The sequence below is a fragment of the Watersipora subatra genome, chromosome 3 (genome assembly GCF_963576615.1).
Source record: "Watersipora subatra chromosome 3, tzWatSuba1.1, whole genome shotgun sequence".
Taxonomy (NCBI): Eukaryota; Metazoa; Bryozoa; class Gymnolaemata; order Cheilostomatida; family Watersiporidae; genus Watersipora; species Watersipora subatra.
In genome coordinates this window covers 2,771,593-2,789,471 of record NC_088710.1, presented here as the reverse complement: position 1 = coordinate 2,789,471, position 17,879 = coordinate 2,771,593, and the positions used below count along the sequence as shown (strand labels likewise).

The following is a 17,879-nucleotide window of genomic DNA, read 5'->3' as shown; positions in this document are numbered from 1 at the left end:
AATGCAACATAATGAATATATAAATAATATATCTTAAGGTTTTTTATTGCAGTTGGCTGTTGGCAGCTTTTTCTGGTAAATTCTTTCGCCAAATAGGTACCTATATTTCGTGGAACGTTACTTCTTCTACGACACGCCCACAAGATAAAATCTTACTTAGGAGTACTACATATCGCAAAGTTTCTCGGCCGCAGCTGTCTTTCTGTACGATTTCGCTGCTAAGCGTGTACAAAGCGAAATGACACAAAATTTAACTGAACGAATTCTTAGCAAGTTGAATGAAACCGATATTATACTATCAATTAATCTGCAAGAACAATGGAAATGTGGTCATCAAGATGTTGTGGGTGCTATAAAAAGTTTACAATGCTACGAAAATGTAAGTGTTGTAGTAGTATCATAGTTGAACACCCTAAAAGGCTGGCAAATTTGCTATTTCATCTCTGACACTAGCACTGCCTGGTTGGTCAATAAGATCGTACAAAAGATAGGAAAGATAATATTTTTTCTCATTTACACGCGTTGCTAATTAATTGGCGTTTTGTAAAATGAACGATAATCAGCTGATAGCATTCATTGGTTTGCGCGGGATGCTTAAGTCGTATCAAGGTATGCATTTATAAATCTTGGTAATAGATATATACAACCTGATCTGAGTCATGTTTAACTGCACTGGTGATGTTGTCACCTACGTGAGTATTTATGTAAAGATCAGGCTATCAGCATTGCTAGTATGTAATAAACCTACTACAATCATATCATTTTATTTGTCTATGATTTACTGCCAAACACTGAACCAGAGAAGTCAACTGCATGTTGAGGCTGTCATACCAAAGAATTGTAAGTGATAGCTTTTTTACAATCATAAAAGGAGTTTTTCTGACATAGGTAATTGATGTAAAAGAAGTTCCTCTGAAGCAACTCAAGTTGACTGATGAAGGAAATGGTATTGCCAAGAATGGCAGCCATGAGTACAATGTATTCATGTCAGTCCCTGATGAGGGGATTACTCAGGCTGAGCTAATGGTAAGTCTTGCAATAAAATGATTTGCTTTCAGATGCCACAGGGGTAGCTCTTAAGTGTAAGCATGATAAAATATCAAAAAATACCTTACGTTGAACGGGGTATTGATGAGCATTCATATAATCCTATGATCATGCGCGAACAACTCCAATAAAATTTTTTTAGCATACTCTGTGTGTATTTGTTATATAAGTCAAGCCTTTGTTATTGCAGTAAACATAATACATTAATAAATGTTTTAATGGTGCATCAGCACACAAGTACCTATCCATTGTGCATCCCCCGTATACGTCTAGCGTATACGTCTACCATATACGTTTACCATATACGTTTACCATATACGTCTACCGTATACGTCTACCATATACGTCTATCGTATACGTCTAGCGTATTTGTCTAGCGTATATGTCTATCGTATATATGACTATCGTATATATGTCTATCGTATGTGTTTATCGTATATGTCTATCGTATATGGTAGACATATATATGTCTTGACGTCTACAATATAAATGTATATATGTAAATGCGTCTACCGTTTGATGTCTCTCATGTATGTCTATTTCATATGTTTATTAAATACATGCACCCCATACATTTTACTAGATTTGCAACTAGGGGAACAGAATGTTGCTGTATCAAAAAGTGTATCTCGTTTTGTACAATTTTAGTAAAGTTTGTGTGGGCGAGTGAAAATTGGAAAACTTTAAACTATGGTTTTTTATAACTAACCATTCGTTATTTTTTACAAAGACAAATTGTTTTTTCAAGTTCGGACTGTAACATACAAAAGTAGCTTAGTTTGCTTTCTGTGAATATTGATGAGAAGTAGGGTGCTTCACAATTAGGAATGATAACTCCAAATACTGACTGCTAATTTTATGATTGGTTATCCCCGTCTTATGATTCTCTTGTCTGTAGAAGAGCGGTGCACATGCTAAGATAGGCTTCAGCAAGGCCATGCAAGCAGGCTGGATAGGCCTCGACAAGTCTGCTCCAGGAGCTCCACGGGTCATGAAGAAGGTAACTTGCGAATTTGTAAACTTGAGTGTTTTGAATTCACTTCATTTTCGTGCTTTCAAGATGTGGTCCTTCTAGGGAAGCTTTTCCTTATATTTCTTATCATTCAAAAAGGGATCCTTTGGTGAATAAAAACTAGAAATTATCACCAGTGATATTTGGCTTGTATCAACCTTTAACTTTGGTTGCTAGACAACAAGATAGTATAACTATAACTTGAAATGTTGTGACCAAATTTCCGCTACCCATTAACTGACCCTCAGTCGGCATGCTATTCACACCAGGTGTTGGCTAACATATTATAATAGGAAACAATATTGATTCATCATATTTGAATATTCAGCTTACCCGAATATATAGGATACCTGAATATTCGGCATACGTTTATTTTCAATCTATATTTCTCAGAGTTTTTCTGTATGTCTGTAGTTCAGTATGTCCCGCTATAGCTAAAATCTAGGAACAAAAAACCTGCATCGCAGTGGAAGTTATCTCAAAAACTCCAGTCCAATATAAGAACTCCAGTTCTGCAGACAGGCGTACTATCCACTACCGCCACCCAGCCTATTTGCGGTACTATGGAATAATTGTGCACATACTTTTTATATCTTTGTTAATCCTTAATAGTGATTTGTTAAAATAGCACGCTTCAACGTAACTCACTTTATTATAGTAAAGATTTAGACTAGCTTAAGTTACTAGCTTAAGTTACTAGCTTAAGTTACTAGCTTAAGTTACTAGCTCAAGTTACTAGCTTAAGTAACTCAAATATATTGAGTAAAAGAACTTAGTCAATGGCAACTACATTACCTCTAATAGTTTATAGCCGTTTTAAATTATTGAGCGAATGTGTAGCATAAGTAAGAAATGTCTTTCAACAATCTGTTGTCGCTATGTCCTAAGCGCTCAAATATTTATGCATTAGCTTTCAAATATTATGCATTGACTGGACACACACAAAAACAAGCATGCAAACAAACACCTTTATTTAACTATTGTTATGTTTCTGCACAGAAGCAATTAAATAGAGTATTAAATTAGAGAAATGGTTTATTGCACACTCCAGAGACAACTGATTTGATAACAGAAAACCCAAGTATTTATATGTTTGGTCATAGAAAAGCTTTGTAAAAAGCTACAAGCATTATTAATAGCTATAATGAGACAGTACTATATAATATTAGCTTGTATAAAGCTTTAGCTAAAAAGCATAATGTTTGTTGGCAAAGTACCAGTAATACTTAGCACTTGCATGACACCTCCTCACTAAGATAAAGGTTCTTTCTGGTTCTCTTAGACCTTCGGGGTTTGTCTCTGCTATACTCATCTCCATCAGGTAGACGAGGGTTGCGTGGTCTTCTTCTAGACGGAGGTTGCTCTGTTACAGTTGTAGGGGCTGGTAGTTGCAGTTTTGTCTCCTCTGTTATATCAGGTTTATCTCCAGGGTCTTGATCTTCTTCTGTTGAGTATCTTGGTCTGAGTTGTTCAACATGTCTTCTCCAAGTAGGTCCCTTTGGTACCACTTTGACATTGAGACTACGAGTTCCATATATCTTAGTAACAATGGCTGGAACCCATCTAGGTTGTCTGTTGCGTCTAGGTCCATGATACAAGGCATAGCATGGTGCTCCAAGATTGTAGCTGTGTATCTTGCTAACTGTCTTTTCTGCCGATCGGTTGACTTCTCTGGATTGATGAAACTGTGCTATGTGTGCGGGTGATGGCAATAGGGTGTCAATCTTGCATCTCATCTGTCTTCCATTCAGCAGCTGACTGGGAGAGTATCCTGTAGGAAGTGGTGTCCTTCTATAGTGCATCAGGAACTGTTGTAGTGCAGATTTAGGTGAGAGTGACGATTTCTTCATGGCTTGTTTGAAGGATTGTACTAGTCTTTCAGCTGCGCCATTTGTAGCTGGATGGTAGGGTGCTCCAGTGAGGTGAACAATGCTTCTCTCTTGACACCACTGCTGAAACTCTCCTGAGGTGAAGCTGGTAGCATTGTCAGTGACTATGGTGTGAGGGTATCCAAAGTGTGCGAATATCTCCTCTAAGATGTCTGTGGTAGCTCTGGTAGAAGTAGATGACGTCCTGTGTATGCATGGATACTTTGAGTAGGCATCTATCATCACTAGCCATTGGCTGCCCATGAAGTTCACTGCATGATCTAAGTGAAGACGACTCCATGGCTTCTCAGGTAGCATCCAGGGATGTATAGGATACTTCTGTGGAAGCTTCTGGTGTTCAGCACAGGCAGTGCACTGTCGGCTTGTCTCCTCTATATCAGAGTCAATGCGAGGCCAATAGACAGCAGTTCGAGCTAGCTTCTTCATTCTTTCCATTCCAAAGTGTCCAAGGTGAAGGATCTTTAATACTTCCTGTTGTAACTTGACAGGAATGACTACTCTGTTGCCATATAGAAGACAACCTTCAGTGATAGAAAGTGAATCTGAGATCTTGTGGAAGAGTGACAGCTGAGTCTCCTTCATCTCTTTGTTGCCAGGCCATCCTTCTGCTGTGTAGCGCATTACTGTGGCTAGTGTTGGGTCTTTCTTTGTCTCCTTTGCTAGAACATTGTAGTCTGTAGAGTTGAGCTGTTGTCCAATAGTGTGAATAGTGCATACTGTATCAACATCATCCTCATCTTCTCTTGCATCAAACTCTTTATCAGGTCCAACTGGCAGTCTTGAGAGGACATCTGCATTTTGATGATGCTGGGTAGATCTGTATTCTATGGTGTAGTCATACTGATTTAGTACCAGTGCCCATCTTGCTAGTCTGTTGGCTGCTAGAGCTGGAACTCCTTTGGTAGGTCCTAGAAGTGTGAGAAGAGGTCTGTGGTCAGTTACCAAGATAAACCGTCGACCATACAGGTACTGGTGATACTTCTTTAGAGCAAATATGATTGAGAGAGCTTCTTTTTGTATTTGTCCATATTTCCTCTGTGTGCTGGTCAGTGTTTTTGAAACATTGGCTATTGGTCTCTCACTTCCATCAGGATAACGATGAAATAGTACAGCTCCCAGTCCAGTTTCTGAAGCATCACATGAGATTCCAATGTCAAGATCTGGGTTGAAGTGTGCTAAGACACTATCAGTTGATAGCATATCTTTCAGTTTGTTGAAGCTCTTTTCTTGTTCAGTGCCCCACTTCCAGGTCTCTCCTTTGCGTGTCAGTTTGTGCAATGGTCCTGTGAGTTGTGACAGATTGGGTATGAACTTGCTGTAGAATTGTGTAGCTCCTAAGAAAGATCTTAGCTGAGTTAAGTCTGTTGGGACTGGCATCTGTTGTACTGCATCTGCCTTCTTTCCTTTAGTGATTCCCTTTGAAGTGAGTTTGTGTCCCAGATACTCTACTGTAGGTTGAGCAAAACAGCACTTGTCTTTTCTACATCTGAGCCCTCTTTCTTCTAATCTTTGAAGAAGTCGACGTAGGTTTTGTAGATGGCTCTCTGCATTGGCTCCACTCACTAGTATATCATCTAGGTATACTGCTACTCCTGGGAGGTCTTGTGTCAGTTGCTCCATGATTTCTTGAAAATACCCTGGTGCTGAGCTTATGCCAAAGGGCAACCTCTTCTGTAGTAGTACTCCTCGGTGTGTTGATAGTGCTAGTCGTCGTTGACTTTCTGGTGCCAACAATATTTGATTGTAGGCATCTGCTAAATCAATCTTTGTGTAGCAATAGCCTCCACCTAGTTTTCTGATTAGATCTTCTGGTAGTGGGATAGGTTTCCTATGTGTTTCTAGCTGATTATTGATAGTCTTGGAGTAGTCTCCACATACTCTGATCTTCCCTGCAGCTTGACCTGTTGTAGATTTGCGTACAGGTACAACTGGTGTTCCATACTGGTTGAATTGAGTTGGTTCCCATATGCCTTTAGCTACACCTGCTTCGTATGCTTGGTTGAGCTCTTCTGTCAAGGCAATAGGAACTGGTCTGGGTCGGCAGAAGACTGGCTTTGTTGAAGGTTTGAAGTTTATCTCTAGTTCAAAGTTCTTGAGACATCCTAGCTCGTCTTTGAATATTTCTGGAAATTCTTTGCACATCTCCTTACACTTGATTTGTAACCTCCCATCTGGCTGGTTCTCTGTGATTGTTGATACAAGGTTCTGTTGTAGCTTGTCATCAATAGAGATGCCTAGTTGCTGTATAGCAGTTCTTCCTAGTAGGTTGAGATCTTGTACAGCACTAATCACAAATGGTAGTCTGACTTCTTTCTGTGCATCCAATTGGGCAGTTAGCTCACATCTGCCAAGCGTCTCTATGAGATGTCCTGAGGCTGATTTGTAGTTAACTGTAGTAGGTTTTAGGTTTGGCTTTCCTAGCTTCTCCCATATTGATTTACAGATGAAGTTGTCACATGCTCCAGTGTCCAGTTCAAGTGTGAAGTTGTCTCCCTCCAGTTTGATGTTTTCAGCAAGTTTCACCATCTTGGTTGATGTGCATTCTATCATCTTTACTGGTTTTTCTGCTGCAGATGATTTCTTTTTCTTGCATGCTCTTTCTATGTGACCTTGTTTAGAACAAAAGTTGCAGGTGGCTGCTTTGAATCTGCAGTCATCCGCTGTATGGTTAGTTCGGTCACATCTGTAGCATAGCTTTCCTTCCTTCTGCTTGTCAGGTGTAGAGTTGTTTTTCTGGATTGGTTTGTATCTTGATTTCTGTTGAGCAACCTTGTTGACTTTAGACGAGTTTCCATAAACTGTCTCTTTGGCAACTTTAGCTGCTTCTTCTGTTTCCTGTGCTACCTGTATAGCTTTGTTGAAGTTGAGTTCATCGTCCTTGACCTTGAAGAGAGATTTGAGAACTGCTTCATTGTTTACAGAGCAGATAAATCTTGTTCTGAGAGCCTCATCTAATGGATCTGTAATGTCTATGAAGGCACATGTAGTTGCATCTTGACGAATTCTGGCAGCTAACTCTTGAATAGTTTCTCCAGGTTTCCTCTGCATGTCACTCCAATACTTGTAACGCTCTCTAACAATGAAGCGCTTAGGGTCATACTGGTCTTTGAGAAATTCCAGTATTTCATCCATGTTGAGGTCGTTGATCTGCTTGGGTGTTGAAAGCTGAGCTGCCATATTACTAAGCTGCTTGTAGAGTGTAGGCTGTTGGTTGGTGAGAAAAGTGCCAGCAATCTTGTCTTGATGAATAGAATTTGCTGCAATGAATGTGTTGAATCTGTCTATGTAATCTGTTAGTAGCTCTGCTGTTGGGTCAAAACCTGGGAAGGCTGGAACAGCGGTTGCAGCTGTTTCTTGTTTCCGTTGTAGGTTTTGTAGTAGTAGCTCCATCAGTTTCTTATTCTCCTCCATTCTTTCATCTTGCTGACGTCTGTATTCCTCTTGTTGCTGCTTGAACTCCTCATGCTGCTGTTGTCTATGCTCTTCTTGCTGCTTTCTCTGCTCCTCTTGCTGCTGTCCCTGGTCCTCCTGCTGCTTCTGCATTAGCTTGATCAGGTCTGCTACTTCTGCCATTGTAGTGGTGCAATTTTGAACAGTTACTCTTGTAATAAACTAGAACTCTTTGTATCGATTTTATCAATGATAAAATCTGAACAAAACTCTTTGTAACTGTTCTAGAGAGAAATCCTTGTCGCCAATTAGCTTCTGTTATGTTTCTGCACAGAAGCAATTAAATAGAGTATTAAATTAGAGAAATGGTTTATTGCACACTCCAGAGACAACTGATTTGATAACAGAAAACCCAAGTATTTATATGTTTGGTCATAGAAAAGCTTTGTAAAAAGCTACAAGCATTATTAATAGCTATAATGAGACAGTACTATATAATATTAGCTTGTATAAAGCTTTAGCTAAAAAGCATAATGTTTGTTGGCAAAGTACCAGTAATACTTGGCACTTGCATGACAACTATTTGAAGGGTAAATGTTGTACATGATGATTAAAAATAAATTTTCTGTGCAAAACCCTTACTTATTACCCGTGCAACGCCGGGCATTCGACTATTTTGAATATTCAGCATATCTAAATATATAGCATGTCTGAATGTATATCATATCTAAATATATAGCTTATCTGAATATATAGCATATCTGAATATATAGCATATATGAATATATAGCATATTTGAATATATAGCATATCTATAGATATAGCTTATCTGAATATATAGCTTATCTGAATATATAACATATTTGAATATATAGCATATCTATAGATATAGCTTATCTGAATATATAGCTTATCTGAATATATAGCATATCTGAATATATAGCATATCTAAATATATAGCTTATCTAAATATATAGCTTATCTGAATATATAGCATAGCTAAATATATAGCTTATCTGAATATATAGCTTATCTGAATATATAGCATATCTGAATATATAGCATATCTAAATATATAGCTTATCTGAATATATAGCTTATCTAAATATATAGCATATCTAAATACAGTGAAACATGGATAACTCGCCCTCGGATATAGCGAACACATGGTTAACTCGACTGGATTTGCTTGGTCCGTTCCCACGCAATGATAAATGGCTCTATATAATTCGAACTCAACACTGTTATAATGAACTGTTTTTTGCCCAACGGCTACCGAAACGGTTGCTATCGCTTTAGAAAATCACTTTATTCCAAGCCATAGAGGTAAACATCAACTTTTCGTAATTCATAAGCGTCGTTATTACCTCCATTGGCAAAACATTTTTGTCAACGACTTTTCTAAAGGTTTGGTGAAATTTGATTTATCCTGTTATACGATGAATAGCACGGACTAGCCGGGTCACGCGCGCAAGGATTTTCGCCACGCACATACAAAACAAAAACAGCATGTTGTTTTTGTTTTGTATTTGCTTGGCGAAAATCCTTGAGTGCGTGACCCGGCTAGCCCGTGATGAATAGTTTTCCGACGTTGATTCCGTGTTGAATCAACGTCGGAATGTTGAATGTTTAAAACGTCTTAAAGATTGTTGTAATTAAACGTATACGTTGTCTTAGCTAAAAAAAAACTATTCATCGTTTGACCTAAACACAGAATACGTGTGTACATTTAATAAGTATCCATTCAAAAAGCGTGAGTGATATACAATGTACCGTAAAACCTCGTAAAACTTTTAATTGAACTGCCTCGGAGTGTTGCTCTTAACGAGTCTCAGGTAAAGTAAGGTTATCTTTGCATAAACTTCAAGAAAAAACGGCAAAATTGATCGTGGGTAAAACGCTCAAAAGAAAAAGATGTCTTTTCTTTTGAGCATTTCAGCAACGATCAAGTTTTGCCAATGTCAATCTAAAAAACGTCCTGGCAATAACATCACCTCAAACAACAAACCAATCTCAAGTGATAGAAAAATCTCTATACTTTTTGATAAAAACGTTTTAAGCTTTACATTAGAAGCATTTAATTTGAAACAAGCCATTTGTGCTTTTGATTTATATTATAGTTTGTATATGTACATGTATCTACTAATAAAGAAGTAAATACATGGACTTGTGATAGTGCTCTGATAACTTGAACGCTCTGATAATTCGAACACTTTTGCTCGGTCCCTTGAAGTTTGAGTTATCCGAGTTTCACTGTATATAGCATATCTAAATATATAGCATATTTAAATACAGTCAAACATGGATAACTCGAACTTCACGGAACCGAGCAAAAGTGTTCGAATTATCAGAGCGTTCAAGTTATCAGAGCACTGTCAGAAGTCTATGTATTTACTTATTTATTAGTAGATACATGTGCATATACAAACTATAATATAAATCGAAAGCACAAATGCCTTGTTTCAAATTAAATGCTTCTAATGTAAAGTTTAAAACGTTTTTATCAAAAAGTATAGAGATTTTTCTATCACTTGAGATTGGTTTGTTGTTTGAGGTGATGTTATTGCCAGGACGTTTTTTAGATTGACATTGGCAAAACTTGATCATTGCTGAAATGCTCAAAAGAAAAGACATCTTTTTCTTTTGAACGTTTTACCCACGATCAATTTTGCCGATTTTTCTTGAAGTTTATGTGAAGATTACCTCACTTTACCTTGCTTCCGAAGGGCGATCGCTAAGCGGATCTTTGATATAAATCAAATTTCACCAAACCTTTAGAAAAGTCGTTGACAAAAATATTTTGCCGATGGAGGTAATGACGACACTTATGAGTTATGAAAAGTTGAGGTTTACCTCTATGGCTTGGAATAAAGTGATTTTCTAAAGCGATAACAACCGTTTCGGTAGCCGTTGGGCAAAAAACAGTTCGAGTTAACAGTGTTGAGTTTGAGTTATCTATAGCAATTTATCATTACGTGGGAACGGACCAAAGAAACTGTTCGAATTAACCATGTGTTCGAGCTATCCGTGGGCGAGTTATCCATGTTTGACTGTATATAGCATGTCTGAATACCGCTGATACAAAAACTGTGTACTCACAGAAAAGCAGATTGGAAGCTAGATTAAACCTGTTATGTAAGTTAAGTGAAATACTAACAGGAAGTTGAGATTAATCTGCTGCAATGTTTCTTTCAAAATAAAAATAAAATTTTTAGAATTTTTTATCTGTAACCTTTTTTATTTCATATCTCATAGACAAAGGATGTAGTAGATGAGATCCAAAAGCTGCTCATAGACATATCATTGAACAAAGATACTTCAGAGGAAGATGAGAAAGAGTATGAAAAGAAGAAGAAAGAGTTGAAGAAAAGAAAGCTTATCGCCGAAGAGTAGGTTCACGCTTAGTATAGCATAAATAGCATTCCAAAGGTGTCTCTGCAAAGAACCTGTACTACTAATCGCTTAAAGCATGAGGTGTCTGTAGAGGACCTGCCCAACTAGTCACATACTCAGCCATAAACGATCCTTTACTATTTCCTTACTACTCACCCTGTACTCAGCATGGTATTCACCATGCAGCTTGTGTGACAGTCGATAATTACAGCGGTAACAACACCTGTGAACACTCTCCAGTGCTGTTGGCGAGCTTGAAGGCTTTAGCTAGCAATCACCCTTGTCTGATCAGGATGGGGAGGGTGTGAAGCAGCCAGTTAATTTGTAGCTGACAGTGAAAATGGCATGCTCAACCTCCTAATTATTATTTACTTTGTTAGATTTGCAAAAAAGGTTGACTGTAGGTAATTGAAAATGATTTTCTGTTTACCCATAAATATCCAAATTATTCCTTCTTTTTTCCCCCCAGTTTGTTTGTTCATCATTGATGCCTTATGCATATCTGTGTTCAGCTCATGGTTTCCATTGCTGCCTGTGTTTGCTCACCGGCAGTCTTTTTATTCATAGAACCATCATGGCATACGAGGTGAGGAAGGGTACTAGCTTTACATTGAGCCCTCATAAACAGGAAGTGGATCTGACACCTGAAATGATAGCCACGTGAGTAATTCATGTAATTACTTCGTTCGATTCGCTAGTTTGAGAGTTAGCTTTCCCTACCAAGGGAATGTAATTCCATATATTGCTATAGATGCTACATGTAGGTCTGTCAGTTGGTCATGATGAAGAACAAGATTTCTAGCTTTTTGAGTCCAAATCCAAAATTTTTCACACCTTTTTGTTTATTCAGATAGAGCAATACTATTAACAACTATTTGTTTTATACAGGCATGTTGCCGACATCGCCAAACTGCAAACGAGGAATGAATTGAAACAAATGAGTGTAGCCTATGTTGTACTTTTGTGTTCCAACCGCCAACTGAAAAATGGTTTTGTATTTGTTTGTTAGTCTACAACTGAACATCATTGAGGGTTCTTGAGAATCAGTTGAATAACCTTTGGCTAATCCAACACACTTTTTGCTCAGCTCAGTGCATCTCATAATCCGAAGCGCCTTTTATGCGGACAATAAAAAATTGACATTTTGATTGATGCCGCGTCTTATAGTCTGGTGTGTTTTATAGCCCACCAAGAAATGCAGTATGCAAGTTTTATAATTGAACATTTATTTATGATCACCTCTATATTAAAGTTTTTTGACCCCGTGTAAAATAAAAGGAAATATTTTGTCCCAACCGGCAAATTAATTCTTGACATGCAGAGTCCACAGTTTTTTGAAACGATTTAGTTAGCATTTAAAGAAGTTGGTTTAATTTTAAAATAAAATGTAAAAGTACGGAAGAATTTAGACAGTTTATTTAAATTACATTTAGTATAGATTAGTGTAAGTTCCGCAGCATATTTTTATCACTATATCATCTATATCTATAATCTATATATTATCTAATTCAAGATGAGTAAGTTATGGCGGGTATCTAGGTCACTATATCTATCTCTCAAGCTATGCATTACTCAACCTACAATTCTACTCACTTGTCTCTGAGGTTAACTTACTATCTTTTTATTGGTTGTTGATTTATTAAGTTAATTTTTACAAGTAATTGTTTTACATTTATTTTTTGAATAGTTTTAGGTGTTACACTTGTTCTAGTGATGTATGTGTTTATTTGAAGTATTCATCATTGTTTTGGCTTTGGAAGGAATTAAACAAAATACAAAGTATTCAGATAAGAGTGTTTGCTCCAACTTGTGACTGTTTCAACATACAAAGTAGATATGAAAATGTATTTACTTCTTATTTTAAGGCTTGACTTTATAAAGAACTAGCTGTGCTTCCCGGCGTTGCCCGGGTATTAAAAATCAGCTTATAAACAATGAGAAGTAATGAGAGTTGCCTGCCACTTGCTATTACCCTGACACATTGCCAATGGAAAATTTGAGTAAGCTTACTAATGAGAGCTATTCGTCTCTGTTACGTTACGCAATCACCCTGCGTAGTACACAAAACTGTTGGGTATTTGCTCCCATATAACAACATGTATCAGCTAGCATATGATATCAATCTCTGTGGCCTAATTGGTACGGCGTCGGACTAGTGAGTGGGAGGGTTTGAGATCAAATCTTCTTCTGTATGGATTCTTTATTCCGAGATTCTAATAATAGCTATAGCTGGACAAACAAGTCCACAGATGCACGAATACACACACAAACTTTGAGAAATATATATATATATGGATAGAGATTTCTTAGGATGTCAGAACAGACCGTCATAAGAATGGATATAAATAAAATTGATTATTTATGGTATAAAATAGTTTGCATGTGATGGTTTAGACATACTTGAAGCAATTATCAGAACTTATTGACTTCCTATGTCAAGGTCGGAATGTATTCTACATTACATGAACTTTTACATAATCATGAACTATTAGTGTATTTCTTTATTAGGTAGACATTGGAGCTCCTTTTATGTGTATAAGCCACATGCCTCTCTTACGACTGTCATCTGTATTCACCATCAAAAATACTTCACCTCACAAACATTGTTAACGTATACAAAAGGTATCTCATTTGGCCTGATTAAGTTGACAAAAACAAGTTGAAATAATTCATTCTAAAATTGTTCCAAACGGTTCAATCACTGCCCAACTAAACAGTGTGCAGAGATTTTCCATGGTAAGTACACCGACCATAATGCTTGAGGATTTCTATTTACCTTCCGAGTTATTTTGAACTCCATCAGAAAAAGTTTCAAGGCCTAGTCAAGTGTCTTGACTTTATTTGTCCTTAAAAGACACTCATTGTTTGCCGAGGTTAAAAGTACTCTTCACAAGACTTTGAAAAACTAATCAAATAGATACACCGTTATCTGTCTAAAGAGTGTATTTTACCAATATTTGCCGCTCTTTCTTGGCAACTATTTTTGATTTTTGAACGAAGTTCAAATTACCATCGACTTCTTTATGAAACCTGCGGGTCGATGAAAGTATTTGTGGTGTATGTGCTGTCTCTGGACGGGCTGTTAGGGTCTTTAGAGGAGTATTATTGAGGTTTTGTTAAAGTTTATAACTGTTCTCAATAAAAACGTTTGGCAACTATGTTTGTATTTAGTCATTCGTAGTCAATTGCTCAAGGTAATAGGCTCACCCCTGTGTTAGGATTCTATAACATGGTTTTTAAATTCTAGTAGTCGTACTGTCTTGTTAACGCTAACATCTAGTAGTAGTACTATCTTGTTAACGCTTCGAAAAAGTGTTGCTGATAGTAATCAAAGCGGTTGGTCCTTGTGTCTATCATGTGCCTCAGCAGCCCAAGTGTTCTCTGAAATTAATCTGGTTTGAAGTTCTCTTTATGCAATGTTTTAGCGTTTGTCTTCTCCTGTCTAATTTTGGTGACTCAATCTGTAGCCTTAAAGGATGTTCCTATCAAGCATTGATGCAATCTCACCATCTAGTTTGTCTTTCAGATTGATTATTGTTTTGCACTGGAATAATTATGTATTACTGTTATAATATGCCAAAAATTTTAGATTTTAGATAATGGTTAACCTTTTTTTATGACAAGACTAAATATTTTTATACTTTTGATAGATTTGGCATAAACTGATTCACTAATTCAGTTGCCGTTTTCAAGTTACTTTGGTTTCTTAGTAATTATGAGAGCAAAGTGAGCAAAGTTGCTGTTTTCTTGAGAAGCGTGTATTGAGGTTTTATGATACGTTGTATCGCTGCATATGTACACACTATTCCTGCATGTTTATGTCAGTGTTGAATGTCTATGTGTCTGTGGGTCTTGTCATTGCCATATGTCATATGCATGACATATGTCATATGCATAACATATGTCATATGCATGACATATGTCATATGCATAACATATGTCATATGCATGACATATGTCATATGCATGACATATGTCATACGCATGACATTTGACAAAACGTTTTCACCTACTTCTCCTTTCCAGTTTAAAAGTTTACTACATTCATTTTAAAAGTATGTTTCTATGCAGTTTATATTCTTTAAAAATTGAGAAATAATGCATTTGAGTATAAAAATATTAAATAATAATAACTATTAGTGGTTGACTGCGTGTTTAACTGACTGATTCTGCTAAGTGGCAGACAATGGCAAGCTGTCAGTACTATAGCCCTGGATAAATGAAGGAACACGCTCAAATTGTCTGTCCTCAATCTTTTCCACCTCTCCAATCACTTCTATTTCTAGCTGTGTCTTCTCAGGGCGGCTGTAAAGTTTTGGTATGAGCAATCGAGGCTCAGAGTCTTCCGTCTGTTCAGACATGTCAAATGTAGAGCAGCTCGACCTACTTTCATCGGAATAAGTGTCACTGCACTGTGAAGAAGTCTCACTCAGACTTTCAGTGACTGCTGTTGCTGCCTGAAGGTGTTGCATGGTCTGTTGGAGGCAGGCTTGCTTAGCCTCTTCAATTAGCAAATCAGTTGAGTCTCGTCTCATAAAGTGCGAAGGATAACCGAGTCGTGGTTCTTCGTCGGATTCGTCTCCTTCGTTGTTATTGTTGTTGTTAGCAAACCAGTCGAGGTAGTGACTGTCCATTTCTTCACACATATCTGGGTCTATTTTTGTAGTCTTACGCGACTGTTCAGTACCATAATCCTTTAGATCAGTATCAACTTCTGTATCAACTATAATAGGTACAGTCTGTTTGGATTTATCTTTTCCTGGTTCATCTTCTAACTCATTCTCTCCAGTTTCATCATCATCTGTGTCATATTCTGTTGTATCATTGTCTCCTCCAATCCCATCAGTACGTGATTGTGGAAGGTTTGCGTGTGGCATGCTATATAGCATAGAACTCGTAAAGCGTTTTTGGTCACTTTGTTTCTTGAAGCATTTAGAGGTATGTCTGTCAATTTGAGAAGCAGGTGCTAGCGGCAGTAGGGCAATAGGAAGTTGTATTGTCAAAGGAGATCCTGGCTCAGCTATCACACCTTCTTCGGTAGTTAGCAATAAGATTGGGGCGAGGAGGAGCTCACTCCTGTATGTGCTTGTTTCATATCTAATCCTCTGCATTCCTACAAGCATACAAACTAGTTGCTAACAGGGCAGCACTAGACAACTCCACAGATGTTAATATTATAGCTGTTCTTTATTAGTGCTCTTAGCGGTAAACTGCACAAGTCAGCGAAACCAAATAAATAAATGTTGTTTTTTTTTTATCAGTAAAATGGCAACATTGGGACCATCATAGAACATGTATCCATCGGTTTGTTGGCGTCATCAAGTCGTTTGTTTGCACATGCGCTCATTCACGAAAAGTCACCATATTTGTAGAAAACGGTCATTTTCTTATATTTACTAGTATTTTTTGGTGTTGTTTTGATACTGCATTAAAAAAAATTGCAAACAAAAGCATCGTTTGCAAAAATTCATTGCAAAAGCTTCGTGTTTTTAACAATAAAATTGTCTATAAAGATGGCCGACAACGATAAAATGATGTCCCAAAAAAACGAAGGATAGTACATATTCTCGCTTACATAGTCAGCTGTCAGATTTTAATTCCGTTTTCTGTTTTTTTCCGTTTTCTAGCACTAGCAAGAAACATCAGAATCACTTTTTGTGACTGATTAGCTGACATAATCAGCAATGTGAAGGTTGAATGATACTGAAGACCTTATGCTAGAGTTTTAGTAGATATCGTGATTGTGGAATATTTTACGATGTTCCCAAGGAGTGTACAGTTGAATAGCCTAATGAGTACACCCCGATATGCAAGTAACAGTAGGGTGCAATCGTGCACCCTTCAAAGTTCTAGGAGTATTACCTTAGTCTTTCCCTTGATTAGACTACACAAGGATACACAATGACGGAGTCAATAGACCCAGAGTCCATTGACAGTACGCGTGTGTGTTGATCCATTTTTAATAGACATAGCCTGAGATCTCTATGAATATGTCAATATTTCTAGGCTACAACAACTGAACTTGTGTCGTGTAACAAAAAACTACGGTGTATGCTAAAAATGTTTCATTATAATCATTTTGGGCATCGATACAGTAATTTCCCTCTTAGTCAATAACTTTCAGAGTTAGAGCAGTCAGTAGAGGATAACTCCCGAGTTGACGAATTTGATCAGAACTAAACAAGTGTTTATCGCGTACACAACTCCTCGATAATTATTTTTTGAATGTTTTGTCGAAGTTGCCTCTCTATGATACGTGTAGGAAGTCAAGAAGCTCACACAATTGATGCACATTTATTTTATTAGAAGTAATCTACCAAAGGGTTGGCTGTAGCATCTGGCTTTATGGGATTATGTCCTTGTAACAGTCTCATAAGCGATGCACGAACAGAATGGTTGGTTTAAAGGTAATGTGGCAGTTTATACATTTTGTAGAGACAGTAAAATGACTACATAATTTTAATCAGGAGTCGGTTCCCCGCTGTTCATTACTATGTAGCGCACTATCGACTTGACCAGCTGAAGTGCTGGTGGTTAGTAGTATAATGTTTGTTTCTTGCTTTTTATATCCAAGTTTTTTATTGAACTTCATTTAAGAGCCTTAAATATCAATCAAAAAAACAACTTCTATTAACTATATACCTTTGTTTTATTCTTATTGTTTTATTATTGAATTCATAGAGAAGAAATTTAAGTCTCTGTCTATTTTTATTTGTTATGTTATATCATTATCACAAGTCATCGTTGTTATCATTCTAAGTGTCAGTAAATTCAGCTCAATTTCTCAATATTTGTAAACCAAACTTTCTGTATTCAAAAAGGTGTAAAAATATGAAACCTTTATAAACTTTCATTTAATGCATGTGTAAAATATTGTACCAGCGGCTGTAAAAATGCGCTCTGAAAGTTTAGTCCTGTAATAAAGATAATATAATATATAATATAGTATAATCAAGATATAAAAATCTGTTACTTTATTAAAATGTCACAATTCCTTCAGCATATCCTTTCTGCATTCTCTTACCTCAGCGTGTCAGCTTCCTCGCACCTAGTCAGAATGAGCAGCACTGGCATGTAAGGCAGGTGTTTGTCACCTTTTGTTGTTTCAAAACACTCCAACGTTTGTTCAAGTTTATTGAATAAACCGG

The 17,879-nt window shown here is 37.1% G+C and overlaps 1 protein-coding gene across 1 annotated transcript in view; it reads left to right on the top strand.

Moving 5' to 3' along the window:
* The first annotated feature begins 212 nt into the window (after nt 1–212).
* Nucleotides 213–17,879, top strand: part of LOC137389683 (phenylalanine--tRNA ligase alpha subunit-like) — a 50,631-nt gene continuing 32,964 nt past the window's right edge. Inside the window, exons 1-5 of the mRNA XM_068075762.1 lie at nt 213–379; nt 889–1,026; nt 1,946–2,047; nt 10,594–10,727; nt 11,299–11,391. Of these exons, the coding sequence (XP_067931863.1) occupies nt 239–379; nt 889–1,026; nt 1,946–2,047; nt 10,594–10,727; nt 11,299–11,391 (608 nt within the window). The 5' untranslated portion in view covers nt 213–238. The remainder of the gene's footprint in view (nt 380–888; nt 1,027–1,945; nt 2,048–10,593; nt 10,728–11,298; nt 11,392–17,879) is intronic.